The sequence below is a fragment of the Protopterus annectens genome, chromosome 13.part0 (genome assembly GCF_019279795.1).
Source record: "Protopterus annectens isolate FY-2018-M chromosome 13.part0, PAN1.0, whole genome shotgun sequence".
NCBI classification, from domain to species: domain Eukaryota; kingdom Metazoa; phylum Chordata; order Ceratodontiformes; family Protopteridae; genus Protopterus; species Protopterus annectens.
Genome location: NC_056747.1, coordinates 98,013,909 through 98,041,658, shown reverse-complemented (window position 1 = coordinate 98,041,658; position 27,750 = coordinate 98,013,909). Strand labels below are relative to the sequence as shown.

The following is a 27,750-nucleotide window of genomic DNA, read 5'->3' as shown; positions in this document are numbered from 1 at the left end:
GAAGTGCGAGATTAAGCATTTCAAATATATATATATATATATATATATATATATATATATATATATATATATATTATCAAATCTGCTGGGCAAGGTACGAGTACAGACAATGTTACTAAGACGTGGAATGCCATATCTCTATCCATCAGGTCAGCACCCTCCCTCCCATCCTTTAAAATGATTCTGAAAGGCTTCCTAGCCAAAACCTCTCTCGTTTTGATCAAAACAAGGATAAATTATATCCCTAAATGTGAACCAGTACCTATTTATACTTCCTTACACTCCCTTCTTCACTCACGTCTTTACTTCTGTCGAGTTCTCTCCCTGTCTCTCTCTCTCTAAACATACCATAAGTTTAGTTTTCTCTAACTTCACATTTAAATTCCAGTTTGTATTATACTAACTTACCTTAAATTTCTCTATAAAGTGGGTAAAAACTTCTTTAAATATTAAATTGTCATATAGCTTGTACCTATTCTTGTACCTATTCTTAACCAATGTTTTCATATTATGTCTAATTTGCTATAATTATTTAAACCGCAGATGTTTTTTGTATTATTTCTTGTAGAGATTGTGAAATTATTGTTCTTAAAATGTTTTGCAATGGAGCTTTTCTCACAGGGCTTCCACTGAAAACGGGCACCTGCCCAGTTGGACTCTCCTGGTAATCAAATGTCAGTAAATAAAATAAATAAGCCCAATCTTCTCTAATTAACTTGTCTCACCACAGGTTGTGTACTTTGGGGGGTTGTCGATGTGGTAATCAGCAGGGGCCATGTTTCTGCTGAATGGTATGATGATACCTTTTTTGCATTTAGCTTGAAGCCATAACTGTGGTACCAGTCATTAGTTGCTGTGAGATGCTCTTGGAGTATGATAACATCATTTGGGGAGTCAATGACAACAATGAACTTACAATCATCCACAAACTTGGTCATCCACAGGCCTTTTGTCTTTGCCTGGACCTCTGAGAAGTAGATGCCAAACAGTAGGGGTCCGAGGACAAATTCCTGGTGAACTCCACTAGTGACAGGTCTGCTATCGGAGGTGGAGGCACCTATTTTGACTTTGAGACTCCTGTCAGGGATTTACACCATCTGTTAACTTTTCCATGATGCCCGAGTGGCAGATTGTGTCAAAGGCCTTGGCCAAGTCAAGGTAAGCTGTATGCACCAGCTTTCCCTCATCCAGGGCCATGGTGACAGTCTCAAAGAAGTCAACCAGGTTCAACAGGCAATATCTGCCCTTGATGAATCCAAACTGTGTGGGGTCAAGTGCTTGGAGATTGCCTATGTCCTTGTTTACCAGATCCTTAATAATATGCTCCATGCCTTTACAGATCAGAGTTATCAAGCTAATGGGGCAGTAGTTTCCAGGTTCAGTAGTGGCACCACCTTTGTGCAAGGCGATGACAATGGCTGTTCTCCACTCTGATGGAGTGAAGCCTGTACTTGTGCTGTGGTTGAATAGGGTGCTCAATGGCAAAGACAGTTCTTGCTGGAGATGGTACAGAATACAGCCTGGGATACTATCAGGTCCCATGGAAGCTGTGTTCTTTGCCTTGGATTGGGCCTTTAGCACTTGATCTATGGAGATGTGAGGTGCAGGGCAAGTATCGGGGATGCTGAAATGGCCTTTGTGGGGGACAGGGGGAGTGAAGTTTGTGCTGAACCTATCTGCTAGTAGGTTGGCTAAGTCAACAGGATCAGTGTAAGTGATGCTATTAAGTACTTATTCAGAACAAACCTGGGCTTTGCCATGGAGGCTCCTGACATAACTGAAGATGGTTTTGTGGTTTCCATTTGTTTCAGAGGCTAATTCAGATTCATAACTGGCTTTGGAGGCCTTCACTAGTGATCTAATTTGCTTGTTGAGGCTAAGGAGAGAGTTTTTCCAATTTGGAATATGTTCCTTTATACCCCTGGCCAACAGTTTCTTCTTTTTGTTTGTAAAGCCTGTTGATAGAGGATGTCTACCAGACAGGTTTGTATTTCCTTGAGGAGCAGGTTTAGTTCTGTTGAGTATGGCTGAGTCCATGCAGTAGTACAGGTGCTTGTATCCTGCACTGACATGCTGTTCAGCATAGTTGTCTGCATTCTCTGAGGGGGGCAGTGGTGTGAAGCTATGGATACCCTCCCTTAGGAGGTTGTAGTCAGCTTTTGAGAAGTTTTTTTTAGCTTTATTACAGTTGGGGGTTGGTTGGGGTTGCTTATTTTGTGACAAGATCTGGTATTTTAGAGCATCTTTGAGGCTTTCTTTAATTAGAAGAGTTCCCCCACCTTTTTTATTTATTGGCTTAGTAAGACAAGATGTATATATCCAGGAAGTGCATGTGAAGGATAGAGCTATCTGGTTTTATCAAAGATTGCAAGCTGGCTAGTATGTCTGGTGATCGGGTAGCCAAAAAGTAATGAAGCTGTACTATTTACTAGGTTAAAAGTTAATGGAGAAGGCTTTGTGTAGTTATGGAGGCAAAAGTGGAGACAGAAGGGGAAAAAAAGTTAGGTCTGTACAATGAGGAAAGTAGATTACCAGAGGAAGATATTTTCATGGTATAGTTATTTCAAAGGATGTAGTTTACGTCAGTTAAGTTTAGGTTGTATTTTACAAAAATATATATAATGTTGAGTGCCTGGTAAATAAAAAGAAAAAAAAAAGGGCTGCAACTCAGAAGTGGAGAGGGTAGGAACTACTATCTGTTAATTTGATAGAAGGAGCTAGTAGTTATACTGTATAATGAAGGGAGCCTGGGAAAAGCCAAAATAGTATTTAAATGATTCTGTAAGAGTTTGTGGCTATGTACCGTATTAGATGACAATGGAAGTGAGGAGGTAAAGAGGTTTAAGAAATCCTGCAATAGTAACTGGCTGAAACTATATTCACTTGGAAAATTGAAAGTAGTGGTCTGTTAAATGAATGGACACACTAATTGTTCTATTAGGAGTATATTAGCATCCTGTTTAAGGTAGTGGTAAGTTTTTCATCTCGAGTGATTAAATGATTGTGAATGTACATAGTACAGGTAAATACCGTAGACATTACCACTGAATAAATTTATCTGTCAGTGTATTTGTTGACAGATGTGGAGCAGGAATGGTGAGAAGTGGTAGTGCAGAGTAGGAATGGTGAGTAGTGGTAGCGCACTGCAGGAATGGTGAGTAGTGGTAGCGCAGAACAGGAATGGTGAGTAGTGGTAGCGCACTGCAGGAATGGTGAGTAGTGGTAGCACACTGCAGAAATGGTGAGTAGTGGTAGCGCAGAGCAGGAATGGTGAGTAGTGGTAGTGCAAGTAAAAGCTAGAATAAAGTTTTGTGTTAGTGGAGCGTCAATAGCATGGGTAGAGTTCGGGAAGAATAAAGGAAAGACTCTAAAGGGTGGCTGGGGGAGAGGGAGACAGCAAAGCAGGCAACACCTCCATGGAACCAGTCAGTCTGCACATGCTCAAACAAGTCGAATCAGATGTGGTGATGTTTTTAATTGGGAGACTTAAGGATAATGTCTGTTCATAACAGTCAAATATTACAGGCAGGACAGTACCACTAAACAGATTCAGTAAGCATCTCTGGGAGCCAAATTAGTACACTGCCAATGAAAATGGTTGTAATGGACTCAAATACTTTAAAATGGGGGGGGGGACCTATAATGCTTCTAGTTTCACCTTGCTAACAGTTCTGAAAGCTGGCTGTGCAGCACTATTAATGTGGAATGTTGGATTATTATTCTCTAAATGCACAAATGTAAAATAATTGCTACTACCTAGCAACATTTTAAAGCATTGCAATTCACTTTGAGAAGGTTACCTTCATGGCTACAGTATACATATTCGGTAAGCAGCAGGAAATATGTAATAGGTTCATAGGTTCATACTAGGCTATCTGCCCTAGGGCATTTATAAGCCTAGCCAGAGTGTGTTTGGCTTTCACCACCCATTTTAAATTTATTTTGCTATGCCCTTTTTCGAGGTTAGTATACTGTGCCTCTGTCTATCAGTGACACAGAAGTGATACCCGGGGTAAACCTACGATCTCCCATCCACTCAGCAAGATTCCTCTTGAAGAGAGTCAGTGAGGGACTTTGCCTAACCTGGACTTTTATTGGAATTTTTGGTCAGAGTGAAAATCTGCTCTGTGAGCCTGTCTGTCCCCTATTTATTTCAGTGCTGAGGTTCAAGTTGTTTGGGGTTTATAGGGATTACGATTTGGGATTTGCAGATTTTGAATGTCCATTAGGAAGCACAATTACATCCATTCAGGCACAGATCACCTCACAGCATGAGCAGGTGGTATGTCACTGAGTAGAGCTGGAGAGTTGAGTTTCCGCAGCATATGCAGCATATTTTTGCCCTTTGATGATCCTTGATCCTTTGGTTTTTGTCTTGGGGTCTTCTTTGCAGCTGCTGCAGGATCCCATCCCAAAAAGGGTGTGTACTCAATTATGGGCATGTGGAGGGATGAGAGAAAAGGCACATGCATGACCTCCCTGATCTAGATGTGAATCCCTTCATGATTAGGTGGGCTATATAAAATGTTTTTCTAACCACTTTGGCCACATGGTTGTCAAATGAGAGATTGCTATCAACTTGGGTCCCCAGGTCCCTAATTACTTCTTCTGTACTTAATGGATTACCACCTATGTGGTAATTTGTGGGCACTTTGTTTTTGCCAAAGGGGATGACTATACACTTTTGGCATTTAGCTTGAGACCATGGCTCTGGCACCAGTTGTCTGTTTCTATGAGGCCCTTTTGGAGGATGCTTGTGTCGGCTGGAGAGTCGATTATGGCGCCCAGTTTGCAGTCATCTGTGAACTTGGTCAGCCACAGTCCTTCCGTGTTGGCCTGTACCTCCGAGAAATATATACCGAACAAGAGAGGTCCCAGGACTGAGCCTTGTGGGACACCACTTGTAACTGGTTTGGAGTCTGACATGGCTCCAGCAATTCTAACCATGTGGGTTCTGTCCTTGAGCCAGTTTGCAATCCATCTAGTGACATAGGGGTTTATATTTAAGTTGGTGAGCTTATCTATAATGCCCGAGTGGGGTATTGTATCGAAGGCTTTTTCGAGGTCCAGGTAGGCTGTGTGGGCCACCTTCCCCTCGTCAATGGCCTTGGTGACTGTTTCAAAGAAATCAACCAGGTTTAAGAGGCAGGATCTGCCCTTAACAAAGCCGAACTGGTTAGGATCCAGTGTCTGTAGGTCCCCAATATCTTTATTTATGAGGTCTATGATGATCCTTTCCATAGCTTTGCAGACCAAGCTAGTCAGGCTTATGGGGCGATAGTTTCCAGGATCCGTTGAGGCACCACCTTTATTGAGAGGGACCACTGTTGCTGTACGCCACTCTTTGGGCATATATCCTGTAGTAAGGCTGAGATTGAACAGTAGTTTTATGTTTGGGTTTAGCTCTTCTTGGAGTTCATGTAGGACGCAGCCTGGGACACCGTCTGGTCCCATTGATGTTGTGTTTTTTGCTTTGGAGAGGGCGGTTCTTACCTGAGCATCTGAGATGTCAGGGGGGCAGCACTCTGCTGGGATAGATATTTGCCCTTTTGGTGGGGAGGGCTTTTGGTTGGGGGGGGGGGACGTTTGCGCTGAACCTGTCAGCTAGGATGTTGGCAAGGTCTGTGGGTTCAGTGTATTTTTTGTCATTTTGGACTAATTCTGAGCATATCTGGGAATTACCACCCAGGTTCCTAACATAACTAAAGAAAGCCTTGTGATTATCCTTAGTGTCCTGTGCAATTTTTCTCTTGAAGCTGGCCTTAGACAATTTTATGAGTGCCCGCAGTTTTTTGCTAATACTGATCAGTGATGCCTTCCCTTTTTGGGATTTTGCTCTATCATTTAGTAGCTTCCTCCTTCTATTGTATAGTTTGTTTATGGCTGGGGTCCACCAGACAGGACGTTTGCCTTTGGAGGATTGGGTCTTGGTTTTATTTGGGATCGCATGATCCATGCATTCCTGAAGGTGTTCATAGAATGCGTTTATAAAGGATTCTGTGGTCTGGGCCGTATTTTCCACAGGCCCGGGGGCTTTGAAGGCTTCCACCTCGGTTTTGAGGAGTGTGAAATTTGCTTTAGAGAAGTTTTTCACTGTGGTTTTCTGGGCAGGGGGTGGGGTCGGGATGTGAATATCCAGTAAGATTAGTTTATGGTCTGATCTTACCAGTGAGGGATAAACTTCTGGTCTGGAGCATAGAGTCCCCATGTTGGTGATGATCAGGTCCAGTATGTTTTCCCCTCTTGTGGGAGTGGTAACAAGTTGTTCCATAGCATTTGAGTTTATAAATTCTAGGAACCTTTGGGCTAGAGTGTTGGAGCTAGAGTAATGCTCCCAGTCTGTTTGGGTAGTTGAAGTCGCCCAATATAATGGTGTTTGGAGAGACCTTCATATTTTCCCGTGTTCTCAGGAAGGCTGAGTGGGGATGCTGGGTTTGGGAGGGTGGTCTGTAGCAGGCTATAAACTGGAAGGCAGTTTTACCCACTGTTAGTTGCACATGGATAGTCTCTGATGCTTCGTGCTTTGCCACCAACCTGGAGGTGTGTGTATCTTTGATGAATATCGATACTCCCCCTCCTTTTGTGGTTCAGTCCAAGTTTTGGGGCCAAAAAGCATGGTATGAGGTATAACCTGGTAGTGCTGGGGTGCTCTTGGCAGCCCTGAACCAGGTTTCTGTTACTGCACAGATATCGATGTTCTCCATGCTAAGGAGAGTTTCGAGTGCGTGCATCTTGAGGTTTAGACTTCTGGCGTTGAGTAGCATTACTCTTAGTTTCTTATCCCTTGTGATACCCATGGAGGTGGGTTTGTCTTTTGAGCCTTGCCTAAAAAGGCACTATGGGGGTAGCAAGAGCCTTTGCCAATATCCGAAAGCCCAGGGGTAACAGGTGCAAGCCGTCCCTAGCGAAGCATCGTGGCTTGTCGAGCATATCATCCCAAGCTGACAGGCATTGGATCCCCTTTGAATGACACCCGTACTTAAGCCAATTGTTGAAATTGATCATCTTGTCTTCATACTGTGGCATCATTCTTGGTGAGGGTAAGATGCTACTCAAGGGTCAGGGTCATACCGGCCTGGGCTACATGCTCAGAGAGCTCCTTTATGTCTCTTTTCATGTAGTCCAGGGAGGTACATCTCAGGTCATTCACACCAGCATGGACAATGACTGAGTCATATTTGTACTTGCCTTGGAGTGACCTGAGTGCTTGTATTATGTGGCGGATCCTAGCGCCTGACAGGCTGCTCACCGTGACCCTCTCCTTGTTCAGCCTGGTGAGCGGGACATCAGTGTGCCTGATGATAGAGTCACCTATTACAAGTGTATCAGGTGTGTTGTTTAGTCTTAAGGGCTGTGACTGTTCGGCACACTGGCTTTGTGAGATATGTGTTGCACATGTTTTGTTTTGGGGTAGCGGTTGCTTGGGTGTCTGCTTTGGAGGTCTCTGCTGCTTAGGCAGATCTTTATTTAGAGCCTCAGAGTATGTTTTTGTGTGATTATGTGTTTGGTTTGCTGTCATGGTAGGTCTAGGTGAGACTGGAATTGTAGTGAGTGTGGTTTCCTTCTCCTCCTGACTGGTTATGCCAGTACTGAGTTGAGAGAGCTTAGCCTCCAGTTTGGCTATATGGTTGCATCTCTCACATGTGTTGGAATTTGTTGGGAGGAGGAGAGGGTTGTCTGTGTACATGAGGCAGTTGTAACATTGCCTCAAGATTCCCAGATTCACCAGCTGGACCGGAGAGGAGATTGACAACTGACCTTTGGACATGCTAGAATAATATTGGGAATTCCTTAATAATTGAAAACAAGGGCCAGTGGAGAGTGAGGGTGTAGTGCTTTTAATTTTTAGTGCTGACTTATATAATTGCTTTAGTGAACAAGTGCCAGGTAACTTAAGTGCAATGTGTTACAGGTAACTTAAATGCAAAAATGACAAACAGTAACTTTCTTTCAAGTGAAACAAGGAAATAAATACTGTAAGCAATGCAGATATCACTAGTGATCCACAGAAGAGCTGAGAAGCCGCGTCAGTAATGCTGATGTTCCCTGATTTGGGAAACAGGGTGATTACCTAAGAAATGAATGGTATTCCTGCAAAAATACTAATGAGTCAGAGAACCTTTTTCTTCATTCTTACAGTTCTTTGGCAACATGACTTGCCCATGATACGGCACCTTTTAAAATGATGAGTGGATGTTATGATGCAAGCTCTTCTTTTTCAATGCATTTTCGCATCCAAGTGCAATTTTGTTTGTAATTAACACTGTTTAAGACTCAATTCTTTCACCATTATAAGATGATATATTTAACATTTTCCTTAATTTGGTAGTATAATAAATGGCTCAGTTTTGTATTATTACTGTGGGTCAATTTATTCAATATTGAGAGGGTGCCTGGACCGTCCATGATAGGATGCAATTTTATTTAAATGGCATACAATATTAGATGTTGCAATAAATCAGCACAATGTCCAGGAAATATCACATTCAATAACCTCATAGACTTAAACAGCCTATAAAGGAGTGATTTAAGGAAAAAAAGTCACAACCAGTGATGATGATGCAGCAAAATAAAAAAAAAATTCTCAAAACAGAGAGACTTGCACAGAGTATACACGTACCAGTGTGCATCCCCTTTCCATTGCAGTTCATTTTGTTGGAATCCCTGATGGATTATGTGTCCATATCATGAATACTCTGTCTCAATCTAGGAAGTAAGGAGTCCACTCCACTGCTCCAAATGGTACGGATAATCTTCTTTGTTGCCTACTAAATTTTTCATGCACTTTGAGATCCTTACACAGCTCAATAGCTGAAGAATCCCAAGACCTTAGATTAAACAATAACCCAGGACTGGGTGCCAGTAATGCTAGATATACCCACAACTGCTGTGGTTTGATCATGAGGGAGAAGCCAGAGTGATCAAACAAAGGCAACCGTGGGTAAATCCACCATTAACAAACCCAGGAGTGGATTATTGCTATTATACACTGACATTATTTAAGAAATTGCTTGCCTTTCTTAAATAATTTGTATGATGGAGCTGTAGTGTTCCTCTGCATTTTCTGATGTAATGCACATGCATACGAGACTTGCATTCCAAGGCATGCACAGTATATCAGTGCTGTTGAACAGAAGCAACGAGAATAAAAGAAATAGCCATTGCTTTTTTTTTTTTTTTTTTTTTTTTTTTAAACAAACTACAAGGCAAAGAAATCCAAGACTGCAGAGAAATACAAGGAAAATCAGGTAATCAGGTACATTTCTGTTTCTTTAGTTTTGCAGAACATACCTGCTTTTTCTTGTATTTGGTCTGCCCTCAGTAACATTTATCAACAGAAAAATCTGGCCACTCAATGGTGCTTCAGCAGCTGGACTTTATTCTATTGGTATATGCTCGATTTACAACAGGCAGTCTGTTGGGCTGACCAATCAGCATGCACATTTTTAATAATAATGACAAGTCCTTGTATAATTTGCAGTCGTCTATAACTTATAGCATTTTATCCACTTTGTGACTACATTGTTGCCTTGATTACATTTCAGTAATACTGCTGTGACCCACCCAGTATTCCGCAACTAGAGAAATCCTGGATCTGAAAAATCAAACCCAAGGGCTTCAACCCAATATTGTGACATTAAAAAGCTTAAGAGCTGGTAGGGTGGTATGTCAGCAAAGCATTGTTTTGGCACATGCTGCATGACAATACATGAATTATATCAGCTGTAGAAACTTAATATATCAATGGAATAAATATTCTAAAAACTTAATGTATTCAATTTCTGTTGTAGCTACAAACAGACTAATAATGTTCTTTTTTTTTCAGCCTGCCTACCCTTCTTCAAACAATCCAGGTAAGTAGAAAAAAACGTTTTAAATTGTATGAAAGTGGAAGTCATTGGAATATGATGAAAGTGTGTTTTAAAGTGTATTGCAGGCAATACAGAACACAAAAATCCTCCCTTCCAAACTCTTATCTTTGCCCATTCTCTCTACAACTCCTGTTTGTCAAATAATGAATGCATGTTACAAGAACCAAAGCCCTGTGTGGTCAGACAGTGGCACATCTTTGTTATTAAATGTTTCAGTACATGTTTTTTAAAAACAGCCAAGATGATGCTCTACAGTCATTTGAGATGGATATTTAATATTGTATATTTATAGTAAATCACAATGCAAGAATATTTTATTGAGAAAAGCAACTATGACAAAAAAGCATGATTTTACTGGAGACAATGAAGATTGCAGGTTGTTGTGTAAGACAGCTGTGCCAGAGAATGGAACTATGTTGACTTTACCAAAATGAGAAAACAGAGGGAGTCAAGAGGACTAAACAACTATAAAAATAAACATTTTTCACTGCTGTATCTTGTAAATAAATCAGCAATGAATTTCACAGAACAGGAGTTACCTAGATTGGATAATTGCCTTTGATGCTGTGAAAATCGAAATGTTGTGGGTTCCTTCCCACTCAATAATTCAAGGTCCATTACTGCCATTGCAGAGTTACAACTGTGTGTGTGTGTGTGTGTGTGTGTGTGGGGGGGCTAGAATATTTTTTTTTTTGCTAGCATGCGTTTTCTAAAGGATATGAAGTCTGAAACACAATGTTATTATTTTGCGACTTCAATCCTTATTGATTTGGCAGAAGTCCACAAATTTTATAAGGAACAGACAAAATGAGGCAAAATCTTAAGAATGGAGAGGTATGGTGATAGCTTAAGATGAATGTTAAAGATCTCATAGTGATTATCAAGGGTATTTTTATTCAGAAAACACACTGAAAATGGCTCACGTAGTGTCTTCATTCAACCAATGGGTGCCTAGTTAAAATACATCAGTGCAAAGACATTAGGCATCAAACCATCAAGTGGTGAAGGGTAAAATTTAATAGAAAATCACAATGTGAATAAATGTGAATAAAATGGTTAAGTGCTTTCATCCATGTGAAAAACACGGGACTTCATCAGATCTATAAAAAGAGAGAAACCATGGGATTTAAATAATCCCTCTGTCACATCACATGTAAAAACATCTCTCAATCAATCAAAACCGATTAAAAAACACGAGCAGCATCACTAACAGCCAAAGGTTACACAAATTTAACAAACGTTTTATAAAGTCCATCATTTAAATACACCAGACAAATAAAACACAACTGAGAAACACACACACTTACAATATATATATATATATATATATATATATATATATATACACACACACACACACACACACACACACACATATATATATATTTATTTATTGTATTTTACTTTGTTGTTTATATTTTGATAGCCCTGAGTTTGAGTACTGGCACAATAGAAGCTTGGTCATTTAAGCCAAACCCATAAGATTTATCCAAAGTTGACAGACTAGTTCTGTGTATTCTATTTCATTTCCCAGGAACCACTTCTCAAATCATAGGGTACCACTTCCAAGAACCTGAACAAAAATTTTAAAGTTTGACGTTCCAGTCTACATTTAAATAAGGTGTTGTTGGTATTGTTTTTTTAATATATAGAGTAGAGTAAACATGCTCATAAATTCTTGCCTTTCAGTTTTCCCTACATAGAATTTGGAGCATTCCTTGCAAATCACAGTATATACCACCCTTGGTGTCACAGTTACGAGAAGCCATGGGAATCCTGTGTGGAAAAATGTCAGAAGTGATACAATTCTGATCCAGACTCACATGCCCCACAGTTTCTAGTACAACTGACCACAAATTGTTTGTGATACTAAATGGGGTGCTCAGGAAGGTTTTTGCAATTGCTACCTGTTTTATGCACAAATTAGGTTTTCACCTAAGGTTTTGAAAACCTCATCATTAACTTTAAGTATGCTCCAGTTATTGGAATCAGTGTCCCTGATCATCTTAGAAAAAGTGATGAATGTTAGAGCAAGGTTTTGGATCTTACACAACTGTACTGTGCTCTTTTTTATCACTTTTGCAGTATTCCTTACAACTGGGAGCATACAAAAGTTACTGGAGAGGATGGGAGGATAAAGCTACAGAGAAACCCTCCACCACTCCATGACATATGGCCTTGCAAAACCCACCCTAGTCATAGAAATGACATCGACCTTGTAATGCTTAGCAAAAATCCATACAGAACACCAAGTAGCAGCTTCCAAAATGAATCTAGTATCCAGACCCTTGAGAAAAACACCAGAAGAGGCTACTGCCCTGACAAAATAAGAATGAACAGAAGAACAAAGCTGCTTGCCATGGAGGGAATAGCACAAAGAAATGGACTTCTAAATCAGGAAGTGATGATTTGCTTAGAAACAGCCAATTCAATTTCCTGGAAAGAAAAAAAAACAAAATGTTGCTCAGGCTTCCTGATATGATTTGTCTTGTCCAGATAATATCTGAGCCGTCTATGAAACCAAAGATGTCAAGAATCCCATCACTACCATTTTCTGGATGGGGGGGTGAGAAAAAGGGAAGATGAATTTTTTATTCAAGGGCACATCATTAACTACCTTGGGCATAAAGGAGGAACTGGTATGGAGAGAGAGAGACACCCATTCCTTGTGAAAAACTAAAGGTGCAACTGCCACTAGTGCCTGAAATTTAGAGACTTAGCAGTAGAAAGAGTCACCAACTGTATAGTCTTCCAGGTCTACTTGATAAGGTCACAATTTCAGAATGCCGACAACCATATGGCCAATACTATATGACCGACATCAGAAATCTCGACATTGTAAGTAGACCATGTACAAGGAAAATAAAACTTCTATTCAAATGCTAGCAGGGGGGCTACACCCCCCTGCATCCCCCACCCCCATAACTTTAATATACCAACTCAGAGATCGCACTACAGTGCAGGAATGGAAATCTTTCCATTCCACACTACAGTGAGAAGCCAGTTCCACATTGTCTGCATTCCGAATGTCGATCATATGGTGTCGGCCATATGGTTGTCGGCATTCTGGAGTGTCAGCAATGTCAGGTAGGCCCAGTCTTCCAAGTACAATGCAGCAAAGTAGAGGAATCTGCAAGCTCAAGGGCAAATGGAGTTAATTTCTCAAAAACAAAAATTATGGTCCCAAGGAGGAGGAATAGGCTTTCCTTGGGGGTCTAATATGTAGGACATCTTTCAAAATTTGTTCGACTTCTAAACAAGAAGAAATGAGTTGATTCAAAGGCAGACTTGCAGAAATGGCTGACAAACTTGTTTTAACAGATAAATATGCCACACCAGAAGTGAGCAAGTCATGCAAATAAGAAAGGGCCATAAGAATAGCCATAGAAAAAGGGTCCAGGTCATGCTTGAGACACCAAACAGAAAAGCTCTTCCATTTAGCCACATAGGACATCCTCAGAAAATTGGTGTTGAAAAGGAATCAAAACCCTATTACTCAAAAATCAACTGCAGAGTGGGTGAGCGAAGGTGAAGGAGAGATCCCTTGTCCCATATGAGAAGATCCATCCTGTGAGGTAACTTGTGATTGCTCCTAGTCAGATGAACCAGTGCTGTCTGGGTCAAAAGGGGGTCACCAGCAAACGTTTCTCCTGTTGCACATGATCTTGTCCAGGACTTTTGGTAGTAGTAGGAGAGGGGGAGGGAGATGGTCATACAGGAACATCCCCTCCCAGAAAAAAGTCATGGGAAGTTGTTTGTTCAGAGAGGAAGCATAAAGACCTATTTGAGGAGTACCCTACCAATGTACAATGTCCAGAAACACCTCTCTGTGAAGCATCCATTCATGAGGATCATTCCTGGACTAGTTTAAAAGTTTCTGACACAAGACTGTGCTCTAAGGGAATGTAAACCACCAGAAGAAGCAACTAATGGTGAACCGCAAAATCCCAAGCCTGAAGAGCCAGCCTGCAAAGTAGGTAGGACTTTGTGTTACCTTGCTTGTTGATGTACCATATGACTGTTATTGTCTGTGAACATCCTTACAGGACCCAAACCCAAAGGAAGTGGAAAGCATGAAGGGCCAGAATCAGAGCTCTCATCTTCTTGATGTTGATATGGTCTACCAGTTGTTGTAGAGTCCAAAGTTCCTGAACATTGTGGTTGTTTGAAGGGATTCCCAACCCTGGTTGGAAGCATTTGGAAAGGCAGACCTGGATTCTGGGAAATCTGGTAAATCCTAATGGTAGAAAAACAAACTGCAAAAAGATCCAAAGTCACACAAGGAATGCTGAGAACAAATCTTAGAAAGCTTTTTTCGGGTATGAATGAACCCTTCAATACTAAATAATACATATACACAAAGCAACTGTTTTTTATATACAGACCTAGTAGTCATGTGACTGCAGCCAAAGTCACATGACCTATTTAAATGTGCAGTTTAAAAATTATTTAAAGAAACATACTGCAAGCTACACATATGCATATATATGATCAAATTTCAAAGCAATATGAATCTAAATCTAGCACATATATATGCTTTTATAAAAAATATAAAATATACATATATACCTATATGTTTAATACAAACTCTAAAAACATTAAAACATAGGTGTACACATACATGTACACAACAGATGCACTTATTAACATCAATGTCTGGTCAAATCTGGTAAATCCACCAATGAACTCCAGCTTGAGACAAGGCAAACTAAGCATAGCAAAGTATATATAGTCTCCAATCCTGATGCAGCAGCCCTACAGAGTGCATCTGCAGCACTGTAACTGCATCTAATAAAATGATGAGCCACCTGAAAACCAGAACTCAAAATGGAAATGGCAGAAGACTCTGCCACAGAATCAAGCTCATCAGTCAGAATGCCCCCAAGCATAGAAAGAAGAGTCAGCACATACAGTTGATATAAAGAGTGTACCCACCCCTGTTAAAATGCCAGATTTTTGTGATATAAAAAAATGAGAGCACAATAAATCATCTCAAAACTTTTCCCACCTTTAATGTGATCTATAACGTGTACAATTCAATTGAAAAATAAATCTGTTAGGGGAAAAATATAAAAAATAAAAAACATACAATAAGCTGGTTGCACAAGTGTGCACACCCTTAAACTAATACTTTGTCGAAGCACCTTTTGATTTAATTACAGCATTCAGTTTTCTTGGGTAGGAGTCTATCAGCATGGCACATCTTGACTTGGCAACATTTACCCACTCTTCCTTGCAAAAGTGCTCTAAATCTGTCAGATTGTGAGGGCATCTGTTGTGCATAGCCCTCTTCAGGTCACCCCACAGATTTTCTATTGGATTTAGGTCTGGGTTCTGGCTGGGCCATTCCAAAACTTTATTTTTCTTCTGGTGAAGCCATTCTTTTGTTGATTTGGATGTATGCTCGGGGTCATTGTCATGTTGAAAGGTAAAATTCCTCATCTTCGGCTTTCTAGCAGACACTTGAAGGTTTTGGGCCAAAAGTGACTGGTATTTGGAACTGTTCATAATTCCCCTCCACCTTGACTAAAGCCCCAGTTCCAGATGAAGAAAGGCAACCCCAAAGCATGATACTGCCACCATGTAATATACCCATATCGAGGATTATAGAGAGACTTTGCAACCCCCCATATAAAATGTATGCATTTATCTGGTTTGGTTTTGTACATCTGTATGCAATCTGAAAAGAATGTAACATTTGTTTCTTTTCCAGTCTCAAGGTGTGCACATATTGTATGAGCGTGTGATTGGGTTGGTTTTGTTAAGATTGCAAAAATAAATATAAAAAGTGTATGCGTCTATATTTTTGTATTTGCATTTGTTGTTCCATTGTAAGGGTTAGTCATATAGAATATTTGCATGTGTTTGTGTCTGAATGTTTTCGCATTTATTACTGCATTATAAGGCTTAACCACCTTTTTTTTATTTTTCCCCCAGCTGGCACTGACTGGATGGCGAATGTTTTACAGATAGCACAGCAAATGCAGGAAGGACAGAAAGGCCCTGGAAGGTGTAAGTTAGAGCATTTCATTGACTGCTATGTACACACCACAGTATGTACTTGCAAGTAATTATTTCTTTCTAAGGCAGGCAGGTTAGCACTTTTTTTTTTGTTCATGGATATAAGACACTTTCTTTTATACAAAAGCCACAGTATCACTGAAGCAAATTTATGTCAGCCTATCAACATAACATCTTGTGCAAATGCTACTCTTTCAATGAAATGAAACAGATAATGAAAGATTTGTTAATGTAATTCCAGTTTCCAGCCATGCTAGTTCTGACACCTACAGGTAGGGGGTTTTAGTCCTGACCAATCCCGTTATCCTTAGCAAGTAACTTTTATGACAGGCACGTTAGGCAGATGACATAGCTGTGCAGTGGTTAACTTTTTTTTTGGGCGGGGGGGGGTCTCTATGAACAGGTGAATTTTGTTTTAAACCAAAATGAAAACATTTCCCTTGGATAGTTTTTCACAATTTTTTTATGCAAAAATCCCAGTCTAGAAACATAAGCTTCTGGTTGTTGATACTTTACCATGGCACCTAAACATTCATTTCGGTAACTATCATTTTCTCCATTAGCTAACCAGCAAGACGATTGTTTTCGGTTTGACACACTGGATGGTAGTTGGCAATGGCAACAGGAACAGGTGACAGGAAGTAGTGAGGAACAGGTGACAGGAAGTAGTGAGGATCAGAGGTAAAGCATGGCTATATTATACACATTATAGACGTAGCACTTTGGTGGTCATTTGTACTGGTTGACTAGGCAAGTGAAGTGCTCTAAACACTCTCTACATCCATGAGCCAGGCCAAATGGTAACTATAGTCACATGCACGGGTAGCAATTATTTTGTGTACCAACAATAATTTCAACAATAATATTTCATAACAAGTAGGAAAATCAAGAAAGAAACAAAACAAGATTAAACAACTTAGGAAATGTGTGGGAAAGGACAGTGGATATCATTAAAAATTAATAGATTTTTGCAAAATCAGGTAAATAGTCATCAACAGAGGTAGTATTATGTAAAACATGGGTATAAATTTATCAAGTGGTCACTTTTAATTAGGATCTTGGTATGAAGCATTTTGAAGGGTCTGCTAGTTTGTTTAATAGTTCCAAATAAAACAGCTGAGAGATAACCAAGGCGTAGCAGCGATTCCAGCATACAATGTCCACGAGCAGTCAAAAACGTTTGTTTTCTGATATTTGTTTGTATACAGAGAGATAAGCGCTTTCATGTAAGCTTTATCAGACTGTTAACATTTAAAAATCCTTGTTCAATCCTTATATATACATCACATGTCTAATCTTATTAATCAATCCTGCTTTTAAAGTGATATTCAACTCACATCATGTAGATAAAATCTACTTAATACATCAAAACAGTAAAAACAAAGAAAATATTGTTGAACTTGTAATATTTTATGACATTTTGCACAATTCATATAGTCAGATCTTATAGCTAACAAAGTAGTATTGCTACTACTTACTTAAAATATTACGAGTACATTCTATCTGTATAGACTTACAGGTACATTCAGTATGCATATATACTACATAAAGTCCATGCAAGTCTTAATTCAGTTATAAGTTCTGCTTTTAATCTATCCTTTAACTCCCTAAGTATGACCAAGTACTGCCTTTACTTTAAATCAATAATGTAAAGTTGAGTCGAGTTCATTGTCTTCGGACGTTTAGCAACTGTTTTCAAAGCAGTTATCATAAACTAATGTCACATTTATTCAAGACATTATGATCATAAAATGTGCAGATAGTTTCATGCAATCGGCCAGTATTTTGACACTGCATAAATTAAAATAAACTATACTCTATATGTTATACTTTGATCCACAAATTACAATAAATACCTCTCATTGCGCAAGTTTGCTATCAAAGTTCCCATATATTCATTACATGTAAACTATATTTAAATAATCAGGTACACATTCATTTCTAAATATTCATCAATAGTACAAGTATAGCTTATTGCAAATACATTACGGCGAAATCGCCCGTGTATTTGGTCACAGTGAAGTGCTGGCAGAATGCATACTTAAAAATGGCCTTATCCATCTCGCCATTTTTTAAAAATAATGAATTAAATTCACGGTCCAATGCCTCTATATCAATATATAAATAATATTTTAAAAAGCTAGATAATGTTTAACATTTACGAACTTACTGTGAATAACTCTAACTGAACCACCATCTGACTATAAATTAGAAAACACAACACTTTGTTCTCATAACTTTGAAGTGGACTTTTATCGCATTGTCATTTGTTTTAGACCAATATATAACTGCCAAGGTCTTGGTCGGTTGACCTATATTTCTCTAAGTTGGATTACTATGGTGACTAGCGTAGTGTTAAAATACTCTGTGAATGTCCTATAAAGATAACTATTAGAATGCCATGTATAAGTTAGGAACCAGTTCCTAACTTATACATGGCATTCTAATAGTTATCCTGATTATTTAAATATAGTTTACAAGTAATGAATATATGGGAACTTTGATAATGAACTTACACAACGAGAGGTATTTATTGTAATTTGTGGATCAAAGTATAACATATAGTATAGCTTATTTTAATTTATCCGGTGTCAAAATACTGGCCAATTGCATGAAACTATCTGCACGTTTTATGATCATGATGGCTTGAATAAATGTGACATTAGTTTATGATAACTGCTTTGAAAACAGTTGCTAAATGTCTGAAGACAACAAACACTACTCAACTTTACATTATTGATTTAATGTAAAGGCAATAGTTGGTCATACTTAGGGAGTTAAAGGATAGATTAATAGCAGAACTTATAACTGAATTAAGTCTTGCATGGACTTTATGTAGTATATATGCATACTGAATGTACTTGTAAGTCTATACAGATAGAATGTACTCGTAACATTTTAAGTAAGTAGTAGCAATACTACTTTGTTAGTTATAAGATCTGACTATATGAATTGTGCAAAATGTCATAAAATATTACAAGTTCAACAATATTTTATCTTTGTTTTTATTGTTTTGATGTATTAAGTAGATTTTACCTACGTGATGTGAGTTGAATATCACTTTAAAAGCAGGATTGATTAATAAGATTAGACATGTGATGTATATATAAGGGTTGAACAAGAAGTTTTAAATGTTAACGGTCTGATAAAGCTTACGTGAAAGCGCTTACCTCTTTGTATACAAACAAATATCAGAAAACAAACGTTTTTGACTGCTCGTGGATGTTGTATGCTGGAATCGCTGCTATGCCTTGGTTATTTCTCAGCTGTTTTATTTGGAAATATTGCTGCTTTATTAATTGCAAGCCGAGAGGTATTCACTTAGTTAGAAATGCTGTTTTTATTTTATAATGTTTATTATTAACCTGATAAATTGGGGACATACCTCTCAACCTCTTAGAACAAGAAATCTGCACAAAGCTTAAAATAATGGGGGGACAAAGCTGTTCTAGAGTTGGGAGACATCTTACTTCAGGGTGGGGGATGGGAATTCTAGGTGGGGCAAGATCAGAGAAGGCACATTTGATATAGGATGGAATTAAGTCCATGCCTCTCAACCTAGCACAAGAAATCTAGACAAACTTTAAAATAATTAGGGGGAACAATGGCCCAAAAATAGGGACATATTTTTAAGTATTGCTCTTATAAACTTAAGATTGCTAGAATAACCTGAATTGTGTTGGAATGCATTTTCTGAAGGATACGAAGTCTGAAACTCAAAGGTCTGTTATTATTTAGTGACTTTAAACCTCAGTGATGTTCAAGAAAAGCATGCATTTCATGAGGAGCAGGTCAAAAATATGAGGCAAAAATCTGTACAGTTTTGAGGTACAAGTAATTCTAGGCCTAAAGGTGTACAAGACGAGGTCTGAAAAGATGGATAGATGAGAAAAATATTTCATAGAACATACAGGCAAATAAGAGTGGGCACGTAGTTTGCATCTGCAGGTAGCAGAAGTTAAAAAAAATATGGCTTGGAAGTACAACAAAGTGATATTTACATGTTAACTGAAGAGATCCGAAATTTTACGATCAAAATAAGCCACCACATTTAAGTTGCATTTTCTAGATATGTGAGAAAATACACAAATTGCTATTTTATCAAATTCAGCACAACTGCAGTCAGAAAGGTCAATTCTGAAAAGATATCCCACTACATTACCCAGACTACCTTAATATCCCAACTCTGGAGTTGCATAACCATGAGATATAGGAGTTTCTTGAATTTTGTCCTACCACAGTGTACTTTGATTAACTAGAATTTGGCAGGTTTTTCTGCAAACTGCCATGTATGTTATGCTTTCTTGTATGCGACAATCTTGGGATGGTATTAAAGGAAGTAAAGCACTTGGCAATGAGAAAAACTCATTTTGACAAAGATCAACTTTAACTGGGTGTTGCTTTGCTTTATTTATCCCTATGTCCTGCCGTACCATCCCATCTAAGAGAGTTATACAGATGAGCAGACATGCACACTCCACCATCACTAACAGTAAGTCTAAAAAGCAACATACAGAACTTGTCTTCATATTAAACAAAACTGAAAACAAAGCCATCCAAACTTTAAAAAGCTAGGCTTTAAAAATGAAGAAACAATGTGTGATGCATTACCTGTAATTACGAAGTAGCAGCAACAGATATTAACAGAATCAAACTTATCAGGTAACCGGATATAACAACACGTAGAATTATCATGCTTGTTTAATATTCTTTAAGCTTTGTCAGAAAATAGGTATGTGTTACTATTATAACAGTGCTCATGTTTGTTAGTGTTAAAGTATCTTATACGATGGTTTGTTTTTTGGTTCATTATTAAAAATTATTTCATATAATTATCTTATAATAACCACACACGATCATTATGCATGTACACTTCTTGGAAATACTCAGATTACATGAGTTGTTCAGTCATATTCCATGGTCATCTACACAATACCACTCTTCCTGTTGGAATCTACTGCTATCCTTGAAGTAATGTTGAAACATCTATGCTAATTTTTTTTTCCTTCCATCTTTCCACAGTCTAAATCCAAACCAGCCAACAAAAGAAGAGACGCGCTTTTTGTTGTGAAGAAATACAAAGTAATTTGGGAGGTCAAAATAATAAATATATATATATATATATATATATATATATATATATATATATATATATATATATATATATATATTTAAGTCGTATGTATTATATGAAAGTGCTTCTCATTCTACTGTGATCACAAAGTGACTAGATGCAGAAAAATGGAGCATTAATCATGCATGTAGTAACATTCCTGCAAAAGCAACAAAATCTGCTTCTGAACCGGTTTAAAAGGCACATGGCAATGGTGCCCTAGACAATGGGTAAATGGCATTAAAATTTCTTGGGAACAAAGTTTTGAAGTAGAAGGAACCTATACTGAGACAGTTTCATTTAGAAACCTCAAATTACTTAATTGAATAGCAGTTTTGCAAGAATATACGCTTTTAAACATCAACTTAAGTATGGCTACAAATCATGTTATTCTCTTACTCTGTCTAGTTTTAAATATAGTGCAGATTTGGTGTTTGAACACTAGACTGTAGCTGTTAATTAACGTTTGCTGTGGTATTGCGGACTGTGACAACTGTATCAAAATAAAGTGAAACTAACCAATCAAAACTGTGCCCTTCTCTTAATGCACAAATTACCTGTGGATCACCAGAAAGAAACAAATAAATGCACTGACAGAAGTTATTCATTATCAATTCATGAATAAGTGTTTATTCACATTACCCATCCAAGTTCTTGAACCTTCTGCCTTGTCTCAGTTATTAAACAGCAAATACTCTAACCGATTTATTCTTCTGCACACCAGCTATGATTTTATGACCTCTGATTTGTTGTTCTATGTGAATGATTATTACAGTCACTGTATTTCAGCTTTTTCACAGTATTAATGCTTTGCCAATCAACCATTAATATTCTTCAGTGAGAACTTATTTTATATATGACACATTTATAAAATTGCATCTTTACCTTATTGTAGTAGAATTTTTAGAAAATAATTTGGTTTAACCTCACATCCAAATTATAATTCATGCAGTGATGCACTGTTCCACAGAAAGTCAATGCATGTGTTGGAGGGATAATGCTTAATACTGTGTTTTTCTAAAAGAAGTTTAGTGAAAACAAATAAAATAGACCTTTTTCCAGCTATTCCATCAGCTCTGTGGTTTTAGCTTCTGTGAGATGAATTTAAGTTTTGCCCCATTTGTATTTCTTGCTACAGGCCTCTAATTTTAAACCAAGTTTTCAAAAACTATGTTTATGGTTTATTAATCCTTCTTTTCCTGGCTATTTGTGATAGGACATTTCTAGGCATACTTATGAGAAAACTAACCATATTATAAAACGTATTTTATCTAATTATTTTTGCTTTGATTTATTTTAAGTCACACTGCATTTACCATATTCAGTTTTGTGCAACAATATGGCTCAAAGTTATCTGATGCATTTTTCTGACACATTAAGGTGCCAAAGGTCTTCAGTGACCATGATAAGAAATAAAAACAATTAGTAGCAGTTATGCATTTCCACACTAACAAAAATGTTGAGCAATTTAATTTTTCATTTGTGCAGTAAGGGAAATTTGCATCAGAAAACATCATCTGTCATATATTTTCAGTTCATGACTGGTTTGCTGAACTCATATTGCATGAACATGATGCCCCACATGAAATGAACATCTTTAAAAGGATGTGCTCTGCTATAATGTTTGTTAGCCAAATCTTAATTTGGCTGCAGAGAGGAATTTAGACTACAAAATAATAGGGAACTGAGATTCAGTTCTCTTCCCGAGCAGGAAACGTATGGCTGTATCTAGTGCTAACATGCTCCCGTACAGTTGGATCATACATAATCATGGCAGAGGATGACAAAACTCTCATCAGCTCACCTCACTGGCAATGACACTATAAACCAAATGTAACTTGTATAATTCTGATGTCCAAGAGGAGGAATAAAACATAAGACAGATTTTTTTTTAAGAGATTTATATGCATACTGAAGAAATATTTGCAAGAACATGAATATGTGTAGTCAATAAAAATGAGTCAATCTGCATCACTCTGAAATGATAAAGCTCAGGGCAGGTGCATATGTAAATTTTATATTTTTTAATGTATTTCCTTAATATAATATTGTGAGAAATTTTATAACAGTATACTACCCTTATAATTAATGAGGTATACAACTGCAATAAACTACCTTTCCAATTAATAGTCGATTGCCATTGTACCACTATGGGGCTGACATTGCTGTTCAGCTGCACCCCCAATCTTGGCATTGATCTTCAATTTCTAATTACCCAAACATTGCATATCATATAAGCAAAAAAATTGTGTGTGTGTGTGTGTGTGTGTGTGTGTGTGTGTGTGTGTGTGTGTGTGTGTGTGTGTGTGTGTGTGTGTGAATATAATAGCTTATAACAAAGAACTAGATGCCGCAGTTCGAGGGTCAGAGACAGGTTTCAGATGTGTCCTTTGTGAATTACAGTGTGGCTTAACACTTTCATGCTTTAAACAGATTTATTTTTTATATGCTTGTGTTTCTGCCTGTCACATTCAGCATTTATGATACTTGGTATATACTGGATAATCTGTTTTTTCATAAACCTAGACATGGCATTGTGAAGGCAACTCATACAACTGAAGCAGCATTTATAAAAGTGTTCCAGATAGTTTAATGAAACTAAACAATGTGGATTGGTGCACCACAAAATCAGTTTTACTAAACAAGTCCCCGTATAAAGACAAAAAAAAAAAAATCACTAATCTACTTCTGTTCAGGCTGTGACCCAGAGACAATATCAAGGGTATCTACACCTGCACTGCACTCTCCTGCTAAACTTCCAGGACTGTATGATAGGATTCTTAAGAGTCTCATGGTTAATTGAGCCTAATGACAATATACCCCTTGCCAATACCCACCCTCAGGCTTTACAAGGCAAGAGGGGCCAGTTAGTCACAGGGTAAAGTTTGGGATTATTCATCCAGGTACCCAAGGTTTAAATTAGTTGTATTACTTAACCTGCAGAGGGTGGTTATTCTTTAGAAGGGGAGCTGCTGCGTGATGCATCAATATCTCAATTTAATTCCGCCTATGTGTGGATGAAGGTTTGGGTCTCTGGTTCTGGTGTTGGCTGCAGAATTTGACTTACTGAAATATATTGCTAGTCCTTCCATCTCTAATAGCATGGTAAGCAAGGCACAAACCACACCTTAGGAAGCTATAAGACACAGTCACATGCACAGGGCTTCCAGCCTCTTCTGGTAATGAAGAGTTTTAAAACCAGAAGTCTTTTTGTTTAGCAACATCTAGATTATTTTGAGTTTGCTGATATGATTAGCAAGGTACATCCCAAATGGAGTGCTGTACTGTGCAATGGGTCTGATCACCGCTAAATGGAGGGAACCAATGACCTCTTAAGTGTTGAAGCCTAGAAACACAGTAATGTAATCTACTGCAAAAATCCTGGATCACAACCTGTTAGGTGTTTTGATGAATTTATCACAGCAAAAATGCTTTTGGTGAACTGTGTTTGATGACCCTGTTTACCTCCTATGTCATGTTAAGCAGAGGAACTGATACGTATTTTCATGATATCTCAGAGGGTCACATTTGCATACCCCAGTGCAGCCAGTAAATCCAAAATGTTAAATGTACTCTGCAAAGCTCTAATAAGCAGATAGCCCTGTGGTACACTCAGCACTGACCCTATACAAAGTAATTGTGCCACTGGGTCATCCAGATCTAACAACATGGGCTTCTGTCAGGTGGCCATCCATAGACTTAATCATATACATATTTGGAAATTAAGTCAAACTTAAACCCTGCAACACTAAATGGAGATAACCTACCTTTGTACTTAAAAGCAGTAGTAAACATGACAGTGGATGAAAACATAGCCCTGAAATTCACACCGGGCATGGTGCTGTCTCTGTAATTGAATCAGCTGTAGTAAGACTGCAAAGCCCAGATCATTCCTCCAGTGAAAGTGAGTGAGAGAGACGCACAGTAATGCACTGTTGTGCGCCTCTCGTCTGCTCACACAGTCGGCTTTTTTCCATGATAACCAATAGTCTCCCCATGATTCTCCCATTGTTTCTATGGACATATGATTGTAGTCACTTGGCACCTTTTTCATCTGTACTACAACTTTTAAGAGCCAGAAGTGTTGATATTGCATATATTTTAATACTGGCTAATTTGGAGATCTGTTCTTTTCATTAACTTATAGCATCTTAAAGGAGTATACAGGTACTATAAACCAATATTCAAAAACATATTCAACCTACAATGAGGTAAACAGCAGCAGTTTTGCACAGCTAAGCAAAGAAAGCAGAATGCAATATTCAATATACAGGTTTAGATTACTCGCTTAAGTTTAGGGAGTTTCCAAGACCTGAAGCCATAGTGCCTTTATTCACAGCGAGACCATTACAAGTTGAAACAATATCTGCAGCTCCAAAAATGGGAGAACCCACCTCCCCCTGTACCACTTCCTGCCACCTCATATCTCTATATGAAAATTAGCTGGCTCTATCAGCAGTTTAAAAGGAAAGGTACAAAGCAGGTTTTGCCTCCAGTGACAGTAATTATGCATGCACTCAGGCCACACAGAAGGATCATATGTAAGCTTTATGTCTATGAAAATGAATTCAGACTTCAGTGATAAGAAATAAAAACAATTAGTAGCAGTTATGCATTTCCACACTAACAAAAATGTTGAGCAATTTAATTTTTCATTTGTGCAGTAAGGGAAATTTGCATCAGAAAACATCATCTGTCATATATTTTCAGTTCATGACTGGTTTGCTGAACTCATATTGCATGAACATGATGCCCCACATGAAATGAACATCTTTAAAAGGATGTGCTCTGCTATAATGTTTGTTAGCCAAATCTTAATTTGGCTGCAGAGAGGAATTTAGACTACAAAATAATAGGGAACTGAGATTCAGTTCTCTTCCCGAGCAGGAAACGTATGGCTGTATCTAGTGCTAACATGCTCCCGTACAGTTGGATCATACATAATCATGGCAGAGGATGACAAAACTCTCATCAGCTCACCTCACTGGCAATGACACTATAAACCAAATGTAACTTGTATAATTCTGATGTCCAAGAGGAGGAATAAAACATAAGACAGATTTTTTTTAAGAGATTTATATGCATACTGAAGAAATATTTGCAAGAACATGAATATGTGTAGTCAATAAAAATGAGTCAATCTGCATCACTCTGAAATGATAAAGCTCAGGGCAGGTGCATATGTAAATTTTATATTTTTTAATGTATTTCCTTAATATAATATTGTGAGAAATTTTATAACAGTATACTACCCTTATAATTAATGAGGTATACAACTGCAATAAACTACCTTTCCAATTAATAGTCGATTGCCATTGTACCACTATGGGGCTGACGTTGCTGTTCAGCTGCACCCCCAATCTTGGCATTGATCTTCAATTTCTAATTACCCAAACATTGCATATCATATAAGCAAAAAAATTGTGTGTGTGTGTGTGTGTGTGTGTGTGTGTGTGTGTGTGTGTGTGTGTGTGTGTGTGTGTGTGTGTGTGTGTGTGAATATAATAGCTTATAACAAAGAACGATATGCCGCAGTTCGAGGGTCAGAGACAGGTTTCAGATGTGTCCTTTGTGAATTACAGTGTGGCTTAACACTTTCATGCTTTAAACAGATTTATTTTTTATATGCTTGTGTTTCTGCCTGTCACATTCAGCATTTATGATACTTGGTATATACTGGATAATCTGTTTTTTCATAAACCTAGACATGGCATTGTGAAGGCAACTCATACAACTGAAGCAGCATTTATAAAAGTGTTCCAGATAGTTTAATGAAACTAAACAATGTGGATTGGTGCACCACAAAATCAGTTTTACTAAACAAGTCCCCGTATAAAGACAAAAAAAAAAAATCACTAATCTACTTCTGTTCAGGCTGTGACCCAGAGACAATATCAAGGGTATTTACACCTGCACTGCACTCGCCTGCTAAACTTCCAGGACTGTATGATAGGATTCTTAAGAGTCTCATGGTTAATTGAGCCTAATGACAATATACCCCTTGCCAATACCCACCCTCAGGCTTTACAAGGCAAGAGGGGCCAGTTAGTCACAGGGTAAAGTTTGGGATTATTCATCCAGGTACCCAAGGTTTAAATTAGTTGTATTACTTAACCTGCAGAGGGTGGTTATTCTTTAGAAGGGGAGCTGCTGCGTGATGCATCAATATCTCAATTTAATTCCGCCTATGTGTGGATGAAGGTTTGGGTCTCTGGTTCTGGTGTTGGCTGCAGAATTTGACTTACTGAAATATATTGCTAGTCCTTCCATCTCTAATAGCATGGTAAGCAAGGCACAACCCACACCTTAGGAATCTATAAGACACAGTCACATGCACAGGGCTTCCAGCCTCTTCTGGTAATGAAGAGTTTTAAAACCAGAAGTCTTTTTGTTTAGCAACATCTAGATTATTTTGAGTTTGCTGATATGATTAGCAAGGTACATCCCAAATGGAGTGCTGTACTGTGCAATGGGTCTGATCACCGCTAAATGGAGGGAACCAATGACCTCTTAAGTGTTGAAGCCTAGAAACACAGTAATGTAATCTACTGCAAAAATCCTGGATCACAACCTGTTAGGTGTTTTGATGAATTTATCACAGCAAAAATGCTTTTGGTGAACTGTGTTTGATGACCCTGTTTACCTCCTATGTCATGTTAAGCAGAGGAACCGATACGTATTTTCATGATATCTCAGAGGGTCACATTTGCATACCCCAGTGCAGCCAGTAAATCCAAAATGTTA

General features: G+C 38.2%; 1 protein-coding gene across 1 annotated transcript in view; it reads left to right on the top strand.

Annotated features, from left to right (window-relative positions):
- The window catches only part of LOC122817617 (plasmalemma vesicle associated protein), a 169,363-nt gene extending 147,829 nt beyond the window's left edge, over window positions 1-21,534 (top strand). The window contains exons 4-6 of the mRNA XM_044090662.1: window positions 9,827-9,854; window positions 15,810-15,884; window positions 20,916-21,534. Coding sequence (XP_043946597.1) covers window positions 9,827-9,854; window positions 15,810-15,884; window positions 20,916-20,920 — 108 coding nt within the window. The 3' untranslated portion in view covers window positions 20,921-21,534. The remainder of the gene's footprint in view (window positions 1-9,826; window positions 9,855-15,809; window positions 15,885-20,915) is intronic.
- The last annotated feature ends 6,216 nt before the right edge of the window (window positions 21,535-27,750 follow it).